Source organism: Gavia stellata, chromosome 11 (genome assembly GCF_030936135.1).
Source record: "Gavia stellata isolate bGavSte3 chromosome 11, bGavSte3.hap2, whole genome shotgun sequence".
Classification (NCBI taxonomy): Eukaryota; Metazoa; Chordata; class Aves; order Gaviiformes; family Gaviidae; genus Gavia; species Gavia stellata.
In genome coordinates, this window is record NC_082604.1 from 292,811 (window position 1) to 311,236 (window position 18,426).

The 18,426-nt window shown below is 53.1% G+C and overlaps 2 protein-coding genes across 2 annotated transcripts; both read left to right on the forward strand.

The window, feature by feature from the left end:
- Nucleotides 1–5,650: 5,650 nt before the first annotated feature.
- LOC132317715 (forkhead box protein J1-like) lies at nucleotides 5,651–9,412 on the forward strand. Its single transcript, XM_059822809.1, has 2 exons — nucleotides 5,651–6,154; nucleotides 8,609–9,412. Exons 1-2 carry the CDS (start codon nucleotides 5,651–5,653, stop codon nucleotides 9,410–9,412), a joined length of 1,308 nt encoding a protein of 435 aa, XP_059678792.1.
- A 4,406-nt stretch (nucleotides 9,413–13,818) lies between these two features.
- Nucleotides 13,819–17,423, forward strand: LOC132317757 (exocyst complex component 7-like). Its single transcript, XM_059822924.1, has 5 exons — nucleotides 13,819–13,902; nucleotides 14,727–14,792; nucleotides 15,862–16,046; nucleotides 16,718–16,823; nucleotides 17,321–17,423. The coding sequence occupies exons 1-5, from the start codon at nucleotides 13,843–13,845 to the stop codon at nucleotides 17,414–17,416; spliced, it is 513 nt and encodes a 170-aa protein (XP_059678907.1). The 5' UTR covers nucleotides 13,819–13,842; the 3' UTR covers nucleotides 17,417–17,423.
- The last annotated feature ends 1,003 nt before the right edge of the window (nucleotides 17,424–18,426 follow it).

Consider the following 18,426-nt stretch of genomic DNA (forward strand, 5'->3'; position numbering starts at 1 on the left):
CTGTGTCTCCTCTCTCCCGGTCGCGCTGCGAGAGCTTCTCCCCCTCGGGCCCCGCCGCTGCCTCCGCAGCCCCCCGCTCCCCCGGAGCGAGTCCCCCCGGCAGCTCCCCGCTCCGGCCGTGACCCACCCGCCGCCCCGCGGGAGCCCGGTTCTCGCCGCGGGACGTGGCCGACACGAGCCCTGCGCTCCGCTCGCCCTCCGCCCGCCGGGTCCCGCACCCCGGCCGCCCCCTTCCTCCTCCCCGCCGTCCCGCCTCTGCTCCCGGGCAGCGCTCAGGCCCCGGGAGCGGACCACCCCCTCCGCCCCTTCCCCGGCAGAGAACCTGCCGGACGGGCCCCGCCCCTTCGCTCCGGCCCCGCCCCTTCGCTCCGGCTCCGCCCCTTCGCCCCGGCTCCGTCCCCGCCCCAGCTCCGCCCCCCGCCCCGGCTCCGCCCCTTCGCTCCGGCTCCGCCCCCCGTCCCCGCCCGCGGCCCCGTTATTACAAACTGCAGCGAAACGGCCGCGGGGAAAAGCAAATGCACACGCGGGTGCGCGCGCGCTGCCCACCCGGGACGTGGGGGGGTCGCCGGCGGGACGCTCCCCACCCCGCTCCCCGCAGCGGGGCTCGGCGGCGGCGGCGGCACCGTCTCCCGGGGGAGATGCTCCGCGTCCCGGGGCTGGAGCCAGCCGGGCGTCCCCGGCCAGGGCCCCCTCGCTCCGGGAGCTCCTGCGGGGGGGCGCGTTTGGGGTCGGCAGCCGGGGGCCTCTTCCACCCGCTTCGGTGCCGCCGCACGGGTGGGCGTGGGGCAGCAGCCCCGGGACAGCCGCTGCGGACCCCTCTGTCCCGGGAGGGGAGGGGAGGGGAGGGGCGGGACCGCCGCGCCTCTGCCCTGCGCCCGCCGGGGTCTCTCGGTCCCGCCGGCTGCCGCCCAGCGAGGGGGGTTCGGCGGAGCTCGGCAGGGGTGTCCCGGGACCCGCCCGAGGAGAGCTCCTGCGTGGGCAGCGCCCGGGCCGGTTCGCCTGGGCGGGGGCTGCGGCACCGGCACTGGGCCCGGCCCAGACCCGCCCCGCCGGGTCCAGCCGAGTCCCGCCGAGCCGAGCCGAGCCCAGCTCAGCGCAGTCCAGCGGATGGGAGCGGAGCCGAAACGACCCGAGCTGAGCCGAGCCGGAACGAGCCCATCCGAGCCGAACCGGGCACAGCCGAGCCCCCCCGGCCGGTCGGGGCGCAGCGGCAGGGCGGGCGCGGCGGGCAGCGCTGCCCGCGGGCGCGATGCCGTTCCTCCCGCCGATGGCGATGGCGGGCAGGAACCGGCCCCTCGGCACCGCGCACCGGGCGCTGCAGCTCCGCGTCCTGCCCCGCTCCGGCGGGGGTGGGGGGGCGGGCGGGGCGGGACGCTGCCGGGGAGCGCCCCGGGCGTCCCCGTGTCCCGGGCGGCGACGAGGACACCGAGGCCGAGGGGCCGTCCCGGCGCTCCCCGGAGGCGCACGGTGCCGGCCGGGACGAAGCCCGCGCCGGCCCTCGGCCGCACCCGCGGCAGACTGCGCCCGGTGCTCGGCGCTGCCGGCCGGCCCGGCCCCGCCGCCGGGCTCGGTAGCCAGCCGGGCTCGGTAGCCAGCCGCGCCCGGGCTCGCCCCGCTCCCGGGGGCGCGCCCCGCTCGGGAAGCCCGGCCCGGGCCGGCCCCGGGAGGGGACCGGCTCGGGAGCGTGTTCCTGCTGCCGCCGCTCCCGCCCGTCCCCCGCGCAGGTCTCCGCCGGGCTCTGCCCGCGGGACGGGACCCCTCGGGCTGTATTGGGGTATTGACAGTACTGACAGTATTCCAGTATTGACACGCGGAAACAAACTTCACAACTCACACTCAGTTATAAAGCAGGCGTGTTTATTGCGGTGCCGGGTGCAAGGGGATTTCTCCTCCTGACATGCACACCGGGTTAAAATCATGAAAAGGTACTTAAAACAGTTAACAAAGTTAGTTATGCCTCCTGGTTCTACCCCTTAATTAACTCTTGGTTAATACTTTTCTTACTTCATCTTAAAGGTACAGTTCTCTTTTAACTCACCACACATGCTCAGAGAGTAGGGGGTTAATTGGGTTGGGGCTTTTCTAGCTAGGAGGTGTGTGCCTTACCATTATAATGAGATTATAATGAGACAGGTTAACTCTAGGGCACTATTTTGGCATTCCATTCTATTTTTCTACGATTCGTCCTTGTGCTAATCGTTATTGCTAGTTAGCAGAGAGTTAGTGAAGACAGTCTTTATCTCTAATATGTCTAAGTGCCAGGTGCAGTTGTTATGAAGTATCTTCTTTACATTCTTCTTTCTTACTTTTAACCCTTGTTTTTCAAGATGTCCTCTAACAGAAGTAATCAGTCTTTTAAGTAGTTACTGCTAAACAATGCAGAAGCTACCAAAAGAAGTTGAAGCAGGTACTTTACTCCTCACAAGCAGCATATCATTGCAGTGCTTCTCGTATTAAATTCTCTTCTCTGCTCTAAAGGGTCCCTATTTTCTCTGCTCCCAAGGTAAACTCCAGAGCTATTCATGGGGTTTCAAAGAAAGGCACATGTAGTTTACCTGCCTTGGAAAAAAAAAAAAAAGGGGGGACTCAGAGCTATGAATGGAGACTGTTTACTAAACACTGCACAGACAAATTAACCAAAGAGCAAACGTTAATGGGAAAAGCTGGGAGCAGAATGAGAAGCACCACACAGCTAAAGCTATCCCAAGCACTTAGGGCTCCATCAAGGACCACAAGCCCTGAGGCTGATGATGGCTGTTGGATGAGTTTCCCTCCCCCAGGTGGAAACACCTCTCACTGCGCTGTGCTCAGACCAAGGAAGGAAAAAGCAATACACCCCCCTACATCTAAAGGCATGCCACTCCATTCAAAGGTAAATTTTGATTTATTTAGATAAACTGCCTGGCCAGTTTTAGCACCTGCCTCTAGAGTAGATTGATTTCATCCACCCCTACCCACAAAAACTTTTGATTGAGTGCTGAGTGATGTGGAGTCAGGTGGATTTAGACATGCACGCTGCTACCAGGGGACTGGATTTTTAACCTCTTTACAAGTATTCGTTGCTTTGAAGCTGCCCGAGGGTCAGCACACCCTCGCTACTGGAGGTTCTCGCTCTGCGCAGGCACTAAGGAAGACATTTCTGGCAACAGGTTATTTTAAAGCACAGCAGAACATACCGTTTATGACCTCCTGAGAATTATCTTCCAGACAGATCAGGAAGAAGAGCAAAACTTGTCTATTTAAGATGCATTTGGGTTACATGACTGTTAAACATGTTACAAATCTCTAACAGAAAAAGTCACCTACACAATGTACGTAGGTGAGCAGGCACTTCTTTACTGCAGCGCTGGACGCACAGGGGATCGCTCCACCTCGTGTGCGTACTTAGTTTCTCCGCTACAGAAGTTATATACAATCGGTATACATATTCATCACATTTCCAAGAAACAATTAACATACTCATACAATTTCCGAGAACTCATTAATGTATGTAAATGCTCGTGACACATTCGCCTCCAGGTACACAGGTGGTCGTCTAAGGTCCTCTGGTGGTCGTCCATAGTCTTCCTCACGGTGTCCTCTAGTTGAATCCCATCTTTGCGCATGCTCAGCTTGGTTGCAAAATCCCATTCTTGGAATCTTCTTAAGTTTTCCCCGGTTTACTGACCAGGCCTACAACTTATCATTGTCTTGACAAGCAAATTCTACCTCTTCACAATGCTACATTGTTAAATGCTAGTTTATGATTAAATCAGGGATAGCCCATACCTAGTTACCCTTATACAGAATATATATATATAATCTTTAATCTTTTAATAATCACTTTCTAGCTTATAATTTTCTGTCAATTTCCATGCCTATGAATAATCAATGTTTATTTCTATTAATATCTATCGATTGGCATTCTTGATATTCATATCAAGATGGGAGGGTAAGGGGATTTTTCAAGCAGCATCACTGGTGCATATCAGGTCACACTGCCATAGGACTCAAACAAAACTTTTCTATTCAGTTCTTCATCGTTCCATCTCGTTACTGTCAGTTCCTCAGTATGGAACGGCGACTCCCTGGTGAGGTTCCTATGGTTATCGTTTCTAACTTAACAATCCTAACTTATTTATTTATTAATTAAATTTAACCTTTTTTATATATATATAAAATCATATTTTGATTTAAAAAAAATCAGAATATTTACAACAAGCCCGCCACCCAAAGCGCTTCATAAGCGCTATGCCAACGGCTCTTCCCATAGCCTGCACGGGGGAAGAACAGTCACAGGCAGTAAGAAGAGCAGAATTAACAAAACTACAGATCACAGCCTTGACTGCACAGTCCTTATAAATACCTGGGGAAAGAAAGAGTCTCTCTTTATCCCGAGGAGAACCATTCGTCCGAAGACTAGAGAAGGTACAACAGGGCCCAGCGAGTGAGCAAGGGGCAGAGCAAAGACACCGCAGGACAAAGTGACCGTCACTCCGCCGGAGTGCGGGAGGCTGAAGTTCGAGTCCCGCCCAAGGTACAACTAAAGCTGTCGTCATAGAATTATAGATCACGCACAAAATATTTCTGACAGCTGTAAACTACTTTACCTAAGAGAAAACCTGTGAATGCACAACTGCAACTCACCGTTTGAATGCTTTTATGGCCGGCAAATCACGGCGGCCGGGCGGGCAGGGCCTGGCACCGCGCGGGGCCACCGCTCACCGGGGTGGGGGGAAAGCACCAATCCCCCCGCCACCCCCAGGGCTTTGGGGTTGGGGTTTTTTTTTTTTGGCCCCTTTTAGCAGTGCCGAGGGCTCAGCCGGGCTGTGCGGGCGAAGCCGCCGTCAGGGGCGGTGGGTTTGCAGAGGAGGACGTTTATTGTCATTGTTCTTGTCATTGTTCTTGTCATTGTTACCCCCCCCCCCGCCCGCCCCAGCGTTTCTGGGCTCTCCCTCACTGCGGGCAGGGGCCGGGGGGTGGTGGCACTGGGGCTCAGGCGTCTGAACAAGCTGCGGCTGCCCCGAGCCTTCTTTTTGCGGGAAAAGTTTCTTTCGCTGGAGCGAGAGAGAACGTTCTACTCCCACTCCCCCTGCGCCAACTGTTGAGTTCGGCGTCATTCCACCCGTGGAACCCCCGGCCCGAACCGCCCCGGCGCAGTCGGCGCAGCGCTCCGCGTCGCTCGGCCGCTCTTGGAGAGCGCTCTGCTCGCCCAGAGAAAGGTGATTTCGGGATCACAGCCCGGCAGCGAAGCCAGACGCCGCCTCCCCAGCCTGGGGATAACGGGAGCTTGAATCTCCCGGCTCGCTCTGAGCGAGGGTGTGTTGGGGAGGCTCCGCGCTCGCCCCCGCCGGCTTGTTTTCGGGGTGGCAGGTGAAGGGAGGAGCAGAAATAGGATGAAAGCCAGGGCAGTCGATAGCCAGAGGGGAACTGGAAGATATTTTGCACCCTGGGGGAGTGGGGCACTGCGGCTCTGGTGCACAGCACCCCGGGGATGGGTCTCACCCAGCGGCACCGGGACCACCCAGGTCCAACCCTGCCAGGGTGCTACAGAGCGGCTGCGCCTCAGAGACCCTCAACCCTCTCCCTGTTTTTATTGCAGGATCTGCCCCGTCCCCTCCCTCCTCTTCACATGTATCCCGTGAACCAAGAGCTGCTGACGTGCCAAGGCATGGCTGAGGGGTGGCTGAGCCGCCTGCCAGCTGGAAAGAGCAGAGGGCAGAAGGGCAGCATGGGGGACGCGGACGACCTGGATGACAGCCTGACCAGCCTCATGTGGCTGCAGGACTTCTCAATTGCCAACCCCAGCATGGGCAAGTCCTCCTGCTGCCCCAGCGGCCAGGACCCCCACAACTGTCAGAGGATCCCCAGCTTTGCTGCCCCATGCTCGCCCCTGGCCGCCGACCCAGCGTGCATGGGCATCCCCCACACTCCCTGCAATCCCATCTCCTCCTGCACCTCGAGGACGGCGCACAACACCATGGCCGTGAACCCTCAGCTCATGGACGACATCGACTACAAGACCAACCCGCACGTCAAGCCGCCCTACTCCTACGCCACCCTCATCTGCATGGCGATGGAGGCCAGCAATAAGCCCAAAGTCACCCTTTCTGCCATCTACCAGTGGATTACTGACAACTTCTGCTACTTCCGACATGCTGATCCCACCTGGCAGGTAGGCAATTTGGAGCCCTCTTGTCTTGTCCCCTCTCCCCGCAGGGCTGGGGAGGGCTTTCCACAGCCTCCACTGTGAGGTCAAATAGAGCTGCTGTCCCCAGCTAGCACAAGCATGTCCCCAGGGGGTAGGGGACAGCCCCCAGGCTCACCAGCTTTGGGGACAACCTGAAGCACAGGGGCTTTTCACAGCCACCTTGGCTCGCCGCCCTCCTCCATCACGCGAAGGGACCTCTGGCACGTGAGGCTTTCTAGGATGTGGCAGGGCAGGAGGGACCTGGGTGGCTCGTCCCTCCGCTCGGGTTATTCCCAGCCCAAATCCGCAGTGTGCCAGTGATCCCGGCGGCGGTGCTCACCCAGGCAAAACCTCTGCAAAGCCCCTGCCCAGGCGTTGCCCACCTTCTCCCCAGGCAGGTGGGTCTTCAGCGGCTCTTGAAGCCCATCACGGGGAAGGAAACCCTCCGGTCCCTCTCCAGGGCCACCTGGGTCCCCCAGCCTCCCCTGTGCTGGGGGGACCTATGGGAGCAATGCGGGAGGAGGAGCTGTGTGCCAGTCCGTTGACTTTCTCCTGCAAACTCACGGCTGGGTAATCACCACGGTTTTAATTAAATGTATTTATTAAAAAAAGAAAGAAGGTTTTCAATCACTCTCTGCAGAGATGCAGGGGCTTTACAGGATTGTTGCAGGCAGGAATGATAAATATGTTAACCGGCCGGGTAATAACAGAGGGCAGCCCAGGCTGAATGAAGTTTGGGATGGGGAGGGGAGATGGGGAGCAGAGAATTCAGCTTGCAAGTCTCTGACCCTTGTAAAATTTCGTTAAACTGTAAATTCAGAGTTACCACAGCCTGGATTGTTTGCAGGGCTATCTGTGTTCCTGCTACTTTTTTATTTCTTTCTTTGTTATTTCTTTCTTTCTTTCTTCTTTCTTTCTTTCTTATTTCTTTCTTTCTTATTTCTTCCTTTCTTCTTTCTTTCTTTCTTATTTCATTCTTTCTTTCTTTCTTATTTATTTCTTATTTCTTTCTTTCTTATTTCTTTCTATTTCTTTCTTTCTTCTTTCTTTCTTTCTTCTTTCTTCTTTCTTTCTTTCTTTCTTTCTTTCTTTCTTTCTTTCTTTCTTTCTTTCTTCCTCTTTCTTTCTTTCCTTTTTTCTTCCTCTTTCTTTCTTTCTTTCCTTTTTTCTTTCCTTTTTTCTTCCTCTTTCTTTCTTTCTTTTCGAGGCTGTGTTCTCATCCCCTATCCCGATTCCCGTACGTGAAGACAGCCTGGAAAGGTCATGCCACCCATACTCCAGGGGGAGATGGATATATTCCTGTGGGAGCTGAGTGCTTTGGAGAAAAGCCAACACACCCAAGGAGCTTCAGCCCAGAGGAGGGTTTTGGGGGGGGGGGGGGGTGCGCGCGCATATGCGTGTTTTTCAACAGCTCTAAGCATTCAAGCCTTGTTTTTCCTATTCGGCACTACAGATTATGGATGAATAAGCATAAAGATATCCAGGCAACATTAAAAAAAAAAACCCTCTACCATATCCAATCTCTTAATACAGTCTTGGCTTTGTGGAGTCCAACGCTGGGTTATTTACCCAATAACTGAGTTTCCTTTCTGATTATTCACATCACTCCAGGCACATTCAGGGTTTCAGAACAGCTCGACGGGAGCAGAAACGCCTCTTTTTTTTTTTTTTTTCCTTTTTTTTTCCCCCCGGCTCGTTTGAGTGGTGGTTGATGAAGATGCAGTGATTTCACACCGAGCTTCCCTGGGCCAGGAGGCACCACTGGGGACACACAGGGCTGAGGTGGGACAGCCCACGTATCTCTGCGGTTTTGCCTGTCTGGTTTGTGTCAGCCTGGCTGTGGGGAGGCATGCTGCCTGGTTTTTGGCCAAATATTTTTCCTAGCAAGAGGCGCAGATGAACTGGGGGATGCAAGGAGGGCCCTGATGATGCCGTCCCCCACGGTGCTGCCATGTGTTGCCACTTTTAATGAAGCTGTGGCCACATTGGTGTAAAGACCCTCCTCTTCCTCCTTACCCATGAAGGAGGACCCGACCTCCTCCAGCTTAGCTCCAGGCCTAGAGCAAGTCTGGCTGGTTTCTCTCAGTGCTCTGCATGATTCAAGGCCCCATGGCCGCCGTTTACAGCCAAGGAGAGTTGCCCAAAAGCTTCCCGTTGGTTGGCAAGTCCTAGCTTGAACCCCTTGGCTCCTGCCACCTCTGGCTGGATTAGACAGGAGGCAAGAAAACTCTGCTGGTGACGCGGGGCAGGGGAGTTTCTGCGGGGCGGAGGAGCTTCTGCTGGGCAGAAGCCCGGGATGTCTTGACGTTGCCATTTCTGCTTTCTTTTTCCCAAAGGTCCTTGCTGAAAACATGCTTTTCCACCAGCCTTCCCACACAGGTAGGTGCTGCAGTAGCAGACAAGCATTCAGCCTTGTTTTTTTTTCTCTTTTGGGTCTAGAACTCCATCCGGCACAGCCTCTCCTTGAACAAGTGCTTCATCAAGGTCCCCCGGGAGAAGGGCGAGCCGGGGAAAGGCGGGTTTTGGAAGCTGGACCCCCAACATGCTGACCAGCTCAAGAACGGTGCCTTCAAAAAGCGGAGGATGCCCCCAGTGCAGATCCCCCCGTCCTTCACCGGAAGAGCCCAGCAAGAAGTACGGTGCGTCACCAACTCGGCCACTTCAACTTGCACCACCGATAGCATCCTCTACGTCAACACGGAGTCGCAGCAGCTGCTGAAAGAATTTGAAAAAGTCACTGGCAACGAGAACCGGAATCCAGAGGATGGCAAAGCAGGCCAGAAGCGCAGGCAGCCCTTGCCCAAGCGAACGGCCAAGGCGTCGCGGCTTTCCAGCTCTGCCTTGCTGACCCAGGAAGAGCAGACCGAGCTGGGATCGCTGAAAGGTGACTTTGACTGGGAGGCCATCTTAGACACCAACCTGAGTGGGGACCTCTCCATTTTCGGGGATCTGGAGTTCACACCTCCACTAAGCCCCCCCGCAACACGCAACCCGGACTTGACGGTACAAGGGCACCACGTCGACTGTCCTCAGGGGCAGGAGCAGGTCCTCACTGAACCCAGCCTGAACAACCTGGACTTTGACGAAACCTTGATGGCCACGTCTTTCCTGCAGCATCCCTGGGATGAAGAGACAGACGATCTCCTCTCCAACTGCATCAACATAGATCAGTTGTTTGACCTCAACGATACCTCTTTGCCAGTGGATGTGAGCGACTGGAGCAGTCTCACGTCCCTTTTATAAGAGGCCAGTCGCCATTCCAAGCCCACACAGACTTTAGTAGGATGCTCCCCCCATGCTGCTGGGACTTAGAAGGGACAAGATTTTCTAGAGACAGAGACATCCACAGTGATTTTTACCAGCTTCATCATAAGATTATTCACAGAAACACCGGGGGGAGAAAAAAACACCACCACAGGAACTGCTTGATAGATCTTTAAAGGACACATCAGAAGTCTCTAGTCCATGAGAGAAGAAATAGAACACTACTTTTTTTTTTACTTTTAAAGGAAGAAATGTGAATTATCCTTTTTTTTTTTTTTTTTTTTTTTTTCCGTGAAAATGGACACAACATCTGTTCCTTCAGGGCTAAAGGAGAGCACCTGCTAAATTCCATCCAAGACATGTGATTCCTGGCGGCTTAGGACTCTATAGATTAAGTGCAATTTCCTCACCCTTTCGTCTCTCCATTTCTGTCTCTCTTTCCTTTCTCTATCTAGGGTAGTTAGTAGATATAGTGTGATAATTAGCTAGCAAGCAAATAGAGGTCCCTTCTGGATTCTCCGAGTTCAACCTCCCTCCTGACTTGTGCCTAGGGAAGAAGAAAAGGTTTATAAATTCAGCAAGTCTGCCTCTTTAGATGTTTTTATATAATCTATTATATATTATCTATTCAAAGAAACCTATATTTTTAGCACTAGAATTTCTTAATAGTGGGGGGGATAGGGGAAATACAGTTTGAGAGTTGTTTTATATTTTCACTGTTTTTAAAGGCTTGTGTTCATTGTTCTGTAAACCAAGACCAGGCGAGGGAGGATTCCTGGAGCAGCAGCAACAGGTTTCGTTAAAGATCCAGGAACTGGCCCTGGCAGGAGAGGAGCAGTAGGGACCGAGGTGCTCCCAGAACGAGCTTTCGTATTTTTTATAACCAAAATTCTCGCTGCAGTTGCTGAAGGGTCTAGGCCACCATAAACCCTCTCTGTCTTTCACCAGCTGACATAGCCCCTCTCTGTTTTTTTGGTCTGAGACTGTTGCTCTCCACTTCTTTTGCTCATCCATCAGGTTATGAGTGGCTGCCAGGGCAACGCAGGACCCCGATTAAGAATGCGTTTTTGGGGGAGCTGTAAGGAAAACACTGTGGCATGGCCATCAGCTGGTGGCAATGGGGTCGCTCCACATCAAATGCTCCCAGCTGAGACCAAGGAGGAAGGAAATCCACATTCAGGCTCCATCCAGGAGCTCAGGCCAAAGACTGTGAGTGCCACGTAGAAGCTGTAGTTTTAGTTGTATGTCTTAGACTTACTGAAAAATGGAAGATTGTAAAGAATTTCTTGTTTGGTTACAAAAGCACTTAGGACCTTTAATGTGAGCAATATAATTTATTGAGAGTATAGTTGTAGTGTAAGAATCAATAAACAAGCCTTTAAAAAACTATATAAATTACCCTTGGAGTAATTTGCACCCAAATTTGGGGAGAGGGTTGGAGCCGTGGAGGTGGGAGTGCAGGTCCCGCATCCCCCCGGTAAAGCGTGGGACAGGCTAAGAACCAACATCTTCAGCTCACGCAAGCAGCAGAGCTGGGACTGGGCCACTGCTTTGCCCAGGTGCCAGCACCTGAAGTGCCCTGGGATGCCACCGCACAGCTGGGGACGGTGTCCCGGGGCTGGGGAGTGAAGGCCATGTCTTTGGGGGGCTTTGGGGGTCAGTGTAGGTGTTTATATCTGTATTGGCAATGCTCCTTTTTATTTGTTGGTTTTGTTATATTTTCCTGTTTCGGGGCCTCGATGCTGAAGAACTGCAGCGATATGTGTGCAATTTAACCTTTTCCATGGAAAGTTATTTATCAAAATAAATAAATAAATAAATAAATAAATAAAAGAAAAAAATGGAGAAGAAAAAACCCTTTTGCCTCTTTGTTTCCCTCCAGCACAGCCTGGCTCTGCCTGATCCTCTCCCCTGGAGGTAGGGGACATCTCACCAGCCCAGCCCTGGTTGCACACCCAGCCTTGCTACATGGGTGCTATCACCCCTCTCCGTGGCAGCACAGCAATGCCCCGCGGAGAAACTGAGGCACAAACCACCACATGCGTGACAATGGTTACACCCCACCTGTGCGACATAAGGGTGGCTGTGCCCGGGGTCCCAAGTCCTGGGAGCTGCTCCCAACCCCTGGAGCATCCTTCCCTGCCCCTGCAGGGAGCTCTTGAGGGTGACATGGTGTCAGTGCCTGGGGCTATCCCTCTGCTTGTGCCATGTCCCCACCTGGCCCTGTAGATGCCCTGAGAAACACAAGTGGCTTCAGAGCCCTCTTGGGTACAGGGCGGTGAGAGGAGCCGCACAGAAACTGCAGGAATAGCCAAGCCCTCGCGAGGCCAATTACGCCGAGGAGCGGTTGGGCTCTGCCAAGGCAGGGAAGAAAAGCAGCGCACGCTCAGCTGCCAGCCCGGCCGGCGCAGGCAGGGTGAGGGGTGGTGGGTCTGGGGGCAGCAGGTTCGGGGAGCCCCATGGGGAGGGCAGGTTGGCTCAGGGATGTGGGGCTGGGTGCGAGGCTGGCCAGGGCCAGGCTGTGGGTACCTCTCTGTGCCCACAGCTGTGGGGCAGTGCTGCCACTTGGGATGGTGGGAGAAGGGGCTGGAAAGGGACTCTGGAGAAACTGCCAGCAATGAGCTGGGGGGGTATTTACAACCCAAAGATCCCAGGTGTGCTTTGCACCCTTTTGCACTGTATTTTAACGTGTTCAAACTGCAGTGTTTCTACCCTTTCTTTTTCATTTTACCAGAAATAACCTCTGCTGCTTTGACTTTTTTCATTTGACCAGCAAGCCAGGTTTTTTCTGCTGCCTCCCCTTGGATGTGCCGTTGCACCTCACGTTTGCACAGACTCTGGTAGTTTTTACACTATTTATTGGCAGACTGACTTTCTGTATATTTATTCACCCTTTGCACCCTAGCTGGCAGTGGCGACATGGGTTGGGTGCCTCTATCCCAGCTCCCCTTCTTTGCTCTGAGGGCTCAGTCATCCCATGAAGGGGTGAGGGAACATTTTTGCTGGGTTTTCAGGAGATATACAGCACTATTCAGGGGAGCACACACAATTGTTCCCCAGGCTCAGAGAGGGGAGATTTCATTTTGGCCCTGGGTGCTCTTTGAATGAGGGGATGAGTGTTAGCAGAAAAAGCATGGATTGCTATAAAAAAAAGAGATGGCTCTGCTGTACACGGAGAAAAAGAAACCTTCCCAATCACACCAGCCCAGCGGGGAAAAGCACAAGACATGCTGAGCGCTGACCCTGGACAGGGCTCTTCTCTCTTGTACCCACAGGACAAGATCCCCTCTAGCAGGTGTCCCCATAAAACACGGGCAGGCAGTCATGGCTGGGCAATGTCACACACAGAAAACACAGTGCCCTGGCTGTGCATCGGCCCTCACAGCAGCCAGAGCCCGGTCACAGCTGCTTGCAGCATGATAAGGTGGGTTATGAAACACACTGAAGTTGTTGAACAAAAGAGACCAGTCGGGCTGTTTCAGCTCCTTTCCAGAGCCCGGGGTGGTTTGACAAGGGGAAGATGGATGAGAACACACCAGTCCCTTCACGCAGCAGGGGCCTTGCCTCGGTGCACCATGAGGCGGCAGGCTGGGACTGTCTGTACTGATAAAAGCAGCTCCCTGTGCCAGGCTGGATGTGGTTTGTGAGGTTGCAGAGCCCCGTAACTGCCTCAGCGTGTGATAAACCCGGCCATCCCCACCTATGCCGCAGGAGAAGGCAGCACCTTCCCTGTGGTGGTAGCCTTTCTTTCTGGAAAATGGATGCTGGATGGGAGTGGAGTGACCTGCACTCCTGCAAATGTCTACATTTCCATAATTCATACTCAAATCTCTACAATTTAATTTCCCTGGGCTCAAACCCCTGTAATCTTCCTCCACACCTCGTTTCCCCCTCACGGTGTGAGGCAGAGTGGCCCTGGGCCTGGCCGCCCCAACAGCTTGGCAGGGGGGAAGGCTGGGTGGCTTTGGACCCCCGTCAGGACGTCGTGTCCTGTGGGGACGTCGGTGATACTGGGGTTGGAGGAGCTCGACTCGGCCAGGCCGTAGTGGGGATGGCGGGCCTGGGGAGCCAGTCCTGCCCTGACAGAAATGGGGTGCCACCCTGGCACCCGCCACACCACTTCCAACATGGCGGCGCAGCTGCCCACTACTCCCAAACTGCCCGTCACGAGGGGCAGTGCGCATGCGCCTCTTCCCCTCTGGGACAACAGCGCATGCGCGTTCAGGGCTGGTGCCTTTCCGGCCCCTACTTAAATGGAGACCACTCCCCAGAGGGCCCTTGGTCGTGCTGCGCATGCTCAATGTGTCTTGCCGCTCCCAAGATGGCGCCGCGGCAGTGACGGGAGGGCGGAAGAGGGTGTCTGCAGTGGGACTGAACGGTGGAGCGCGGCCCCGGCGCTCCGCGGCAGGATGATCCCCGCCGAGGAGGTGTCGGCCCGCAGGAGGGCGATCGAGGGCAAGCTCAAGCAGGTAGGGCTGGGCTAGGGCCCTGCTGCGGGCCCGGCCGGGGCCGGGGCCTGGTCCCGGGCCCGCAGCCCCAGCGCGTTGCCTGGGAGATGGGCCTGGGAGCTGGCACGGAGGCCCCCTCCGGGCCTGGGAGCGTCCCGCGGCCCCCTAAGGGCCTGGTCACCCCGCTCCGGGCTGTCAGCATCCCCAGGTCCCCTTCAGGGCCGAGGGCCCTTAGTTTTCAGGGTCAGGAGGTATTTTTGCCCCCCGCTTTGGGGCTGGGGCCCCGCTCTTAGGGCCTGGTAGCTTCTGGGGGCTCTCCCTTCAGGTCCTCAGGTGCAGCCTGTGGGGCCAGCCCTTGCAGGTTGCTGTGTCCCGTCCGTCCCCCCCACCCCATCTCTGGGCTTTGGTGACTTGAAAACAGCCCTTGGTGGTTGCTTTGCATTGGCTGCTTGAGTTCACGGCTGTGTGGGGGATTTGGATGGTGCCTGTGCAACACCTGTGTTGTGCTGTGGCAGGCAAATGTGGTCTTGTGCCAGTGTGCCTCTGTGGTAAAGGTGTTAATGTTATATTGTGCTGTGACTTCAGTGTGCTAAGGCTCATGGGCTTGGGATATTAGAGGGAAATGAGTAATCCATAAACCCCTCACTTATGTTATGCGTCTCTCGCCTCGGGTCAGTTGTTGTGATTTCTGCGAAGAGGTGGCATATTAAAATGTGGTGTCAGCATCAGATCAAACATTGTTTGCTGCAGTGTTTACCAGGACTTGTAAAAACGTACGTGTAGCATGTAGTGACTTAAATGCTCCGTGTTCAGAATTGAAGACTAGTTTTTCATCCTGCTGACAGGAAGAAGAAACCCTGTCCTTTATCAAAGAGAGCCTTGAGAAGAGTGACCAGCTTACAAAGAACATGGTAAGGAGGTCCTTGAAGTTCAGCCCTAATGTTGGGCCTCGGTTTACTTTTTCTTAGGACAATCTGTTTTCAAGGCTGTCATTGTGCCTATCTGAGGAATGCAGAGTAATGAACCACTTGCTCTGCATCTGTGTTTGACACTTCAGTGGCTGGGCGAAGTGGGAAACTGATGAATGTTTAAATCCTAAGCTTCTCTCCTGAGGAGATGAGGGCTCAAATGAGTCTGTCCTCTCTCTTGGGAATTGGTATTAATAGACCCCAGACTAGTTTGTGCAACAGCATCATGTTGTTGCTTCATAAAGTCAGGTCTCGTTTGGAGTTTTATTTTGGGAATGTTCTGCTTAGGAGGTAGAAAGTAATAACCATGCTCTAATTGCTCCTAAGCCCTCAGCTAGTATACTATGTCCCGTTTTGGGCTTAGTGCTTCAAGAAGGTCATAGAGGCACTGCCAGAGAAGTGTGGAAAACGTAACGTAGGAGTGAGTCTTGAAAGAATTACATTTTTGCCTGGAAAAGATGACATTAAGGCTCCATTTATGAGCTTACTAAGAGGTTTTCCACCTTTCAGAAGCAATATCGCAGTCCCTTTTAAAAACTAAATGTCTATGATGGAAAAGAAGGTTCTCGCTATACTGGTCCTGTGTCGTCGTGTTGTGCATCTCATATTTGGGTGTTAGTGGTATGGAGCAAAGTGGCAGCCGGTTTATGTTTTTGTTCTTTTTACCTAGGGCACCTCTAGGCAGTTCCTGTGGTTTTGTTTTCTGCTATCAAATAAAATTTTGCTCCTCCTTAGTACTGTCTTGAAACATTAGCTTCACACTTTACAAACATCTAATTCAAGCTTGGCCCGTCTCTGTATGGCAGGTGATCTATTTTGTGATTATTAATACAAATTAGGACATAGAGGGATTAAACAGCCTGCTTTAGGAGCCATGGCAAATTAGTAGCAGAGCCCAAAAAGTGAAGCTGGGACTTGAAGGTCCCTGATTGCCCTGCTCTAACTGCTGTCCAACTGTATGGGTCCAGGTGGAAGGATGTCCTCAGCTCTCTGTTTCTCTCTTGGCGTGTAGGTTTCTATTCTTTCCTCCTTTGAAAGTCGTTTGATGAAGCTGGAGAACTCGATCATCCCTGTCCATAAACAGACAGAGAACCTGCAGCGCTTGCAGGAGAACGTGGAGAACACCCTGTCCTGCTTGGATCACGTCATCAGTTACTCCCATGTGGCTAAGGACACAGAGAAGATCATAAAGGAAGGGTGAGTTGAGCAGCTAGATCTTACTGGGGTGCTTCATCCTATTGAACTTCTGGTAGGGGACCTGACTCCACACACTCATCATAATGTTCCTTGTACCCTTCTCACACTCTTTTCCCACTGTCAGTCCACAATGAAGCTGCCTGACTTGACCTTCAGCAATCCCCAGAGGGCAAAGTCTGCTCAGACCCTGGTGTCTCTTCCAGGATTTGCAGACATGCTGCCATATGAATCTGATGAGCATTGGTGGCTTCTCTTCTTTCCTCCACCCTTTTCCCAAAGGTTCTTCCTGCCCTGTTGATGTTGTCGCTGCATCCAGGATGAATCGGAACTGTTCTGGAGCCTGCTTTCAGTCTCTGGGAAGGTGCTGTGATGGCCCTTCTCTGGGGTGGGATGTGCAGCTTCCTCTACCTTCCCATCAGGGCCTGACTGGGAAAGGATGGCAAGGCTGAGAGTTGTGTGCTGCTCCATCATCAGTACTTCTGCACTTGCTGCATGGATTGGGTATTCTGCTGCGCTATTGAGTGGAGGCAAAAGGGAATCCCATGACCTCCTCCTAGTTGCAGAAAAGGCAATTTAAATGTTCCTTGTTATTTTTATCCCGAGTTTGATCTGGTGCTTTCTTGATACCTTCTTTCTTTGCTTCTTCTGTTTCTTTTTGGTTTTATTTTCAGCCCCACTGGGAGGCTGGAGGAGTACTTGAATTGCATGGACAAAATCCAGAAGGCGGTGGAATACTTCCAGGACAACAATCCAGACAGCCCAGAGCTGAACCGCATGGTAGGTCATGGGTCTGGAACCTGGCATGGGTAAGAGGGACAGATGTAGCCCTGCTGCTTGCCCTCTTGCTTGCTGCCTTGTAAAGAAGGTGTTTGGGCACAGCTAAAGAAACAATTGTTTTGGCTTCTGTTTAAGTCTGCACTCGGCAGCGTTTCTGCTTGTGGCGTTTTGCTTTCTCTACGCATTGTGCCATAGGACTTCTGAAAGTGCATCTTGCACGTGTGGTGGAGTTGATTGAACCTCTTCCTGAGCAGCTCTTGTCAGTCCTTCAACTGCTTGAACGGAATGGGAGATCTGTTTAAATCCCACTTGAAAACTGAGCAACTCCCAAGCCTTTTTTATTTAATTTGCTTTAAAAGTTTCTTAGTTACAGGTGTTGGAGTTTGAAGCATGTGGTTAGAAACGCTGCAGAAAGTACGTTCTTATACAGAAATACTTGTGAGTGACTGATTACAGAAGCCCTGTGCTGCTTCTGTCCTTCTGCTGTTGTGTGCCAGAAATCCCTCTTTGAGAGGGGCAAGCCGCAGCTTGATGACACGACACACCAAGCCGGTCCCACCCATCCTCATCCTGGACCTGATCAGCGGGGATGATGAAATGGAGATGCAGGAAGAGATGTCTCTGGAGCACCTCCCGGAGAGCGTCCTGCACGATATCATCCGCATTTCTGGCTGGCTGGTGGAAAATGGCGGGAATCAAGGTTGGTAGTGCTGTGTGTTGTTCCCTTGTAGTTCTGTATCAGGTGAGCGCTCTCCAACTACTTACCGCATGTGGCTGAGACCAAAAGTAGGGTGTTGAGGGTTGTGTGTAGCACTGTACAGCTTTGATTGTAGATCACACACCTTCAGCCTTGAAGCCTCTGCTCAGGTGCTGCTGTGGCTAACAAACCATGACTCACACTGCCGTTGGTAGCTAGCAGCGCTAGCAAAACTAGTGACTGCCTTAGTGGCACCTTTTAGGTGAGTAGTTCAGTCTCCTTTCAATCACCTTCTTAAGATCCTCCTTTTTTTTTTTTTTTTTTACAGCATTTGTAGTGAGTGATGGTTTGTCAGTTGAACAGAATGATCTGGTGAATATGATGAGAGAGCGAGCTGTGTAAATAAAGCATAAATTGTCTTAATGCATAGCCTGTCCTATAGCAGAAATCCATTTAACTTGCATCTGTGATGCCTTCTGATGGAGCTGCAACTATCTAGTGCTCCATCATTATAAGTGTTATAAATGTGTGAGACACTGGTCACTTATTCCCATTTGGGAACTATTTATGAACAGAACTTTTTGTAGTAAATGTGACCAAGGGCGGGGGGGGAAGCAGCACAGACGACTTTCTTCAGTCAGTACATGTCTCTTCTTTCCTGTTCTGCAGCATCAAAATCTGCCTACAGCTTTATACTCCTTTATTAACTTTTTCTTTGGGAGTGAACAATTTTGTGGACTTGTTACAGGAAACCTGTACTTTCACATACATATAGCTACTAGAATCACCCCCCACCTCAATGATTTGCTTCTGAGTGGGGATTACTGTGCTTACCAAGTATGACAAACATCTTTTAAAAGCTTCTTAAGAACTTTTCCGTGATCAAAGGCGACTGAAGCATATATA

What these genes read in the sequence shown, in the direction of transcription:
- LOC132317757 (XM_059822924.1), top strand. Translation starts at nt 13,843, where the DNA reads ATGATCCCCGCCGAGGAGGTGTCGGCCCGCAGGAGGGCGATCGAGGGC. An exon ending in TCGAGGGCAAGCTCAAGCAG is followed by an intron (nt 13,903 to 14,726) that starts GTAGGGCTGGGC and finishes TCCTGCTGACAG; the next exon opens with GAAGAAGAAACCCTGTCCTT. An exon ending in GAGAAGATCATAAAGGAAGG is followed by an intron (nt 16,047 to 16,717) that starts GTGAGTTGAGCA and finishes TTTTATTTTCAG; the next exon opens with CCCCACTGGGAGGCTGGAGG.
- LOC132317715 (XM_059822809.1), top strand. Translation starts at nt 5,651, where the DNA reads ATGGCTGAGGGGTGGCTGAGCCGCCTGCCAGCTGGAAAGAGCAGAGGG. An exon ending in ATGCTGATCCCACCTGGCAG is followed by an intron (nt 6,155 to 8,608) that starts GTAGGCAATTTG and finishes TTTTGGGTCTAG; the next exon opens with AACTCCATCCGGCACAGCCT.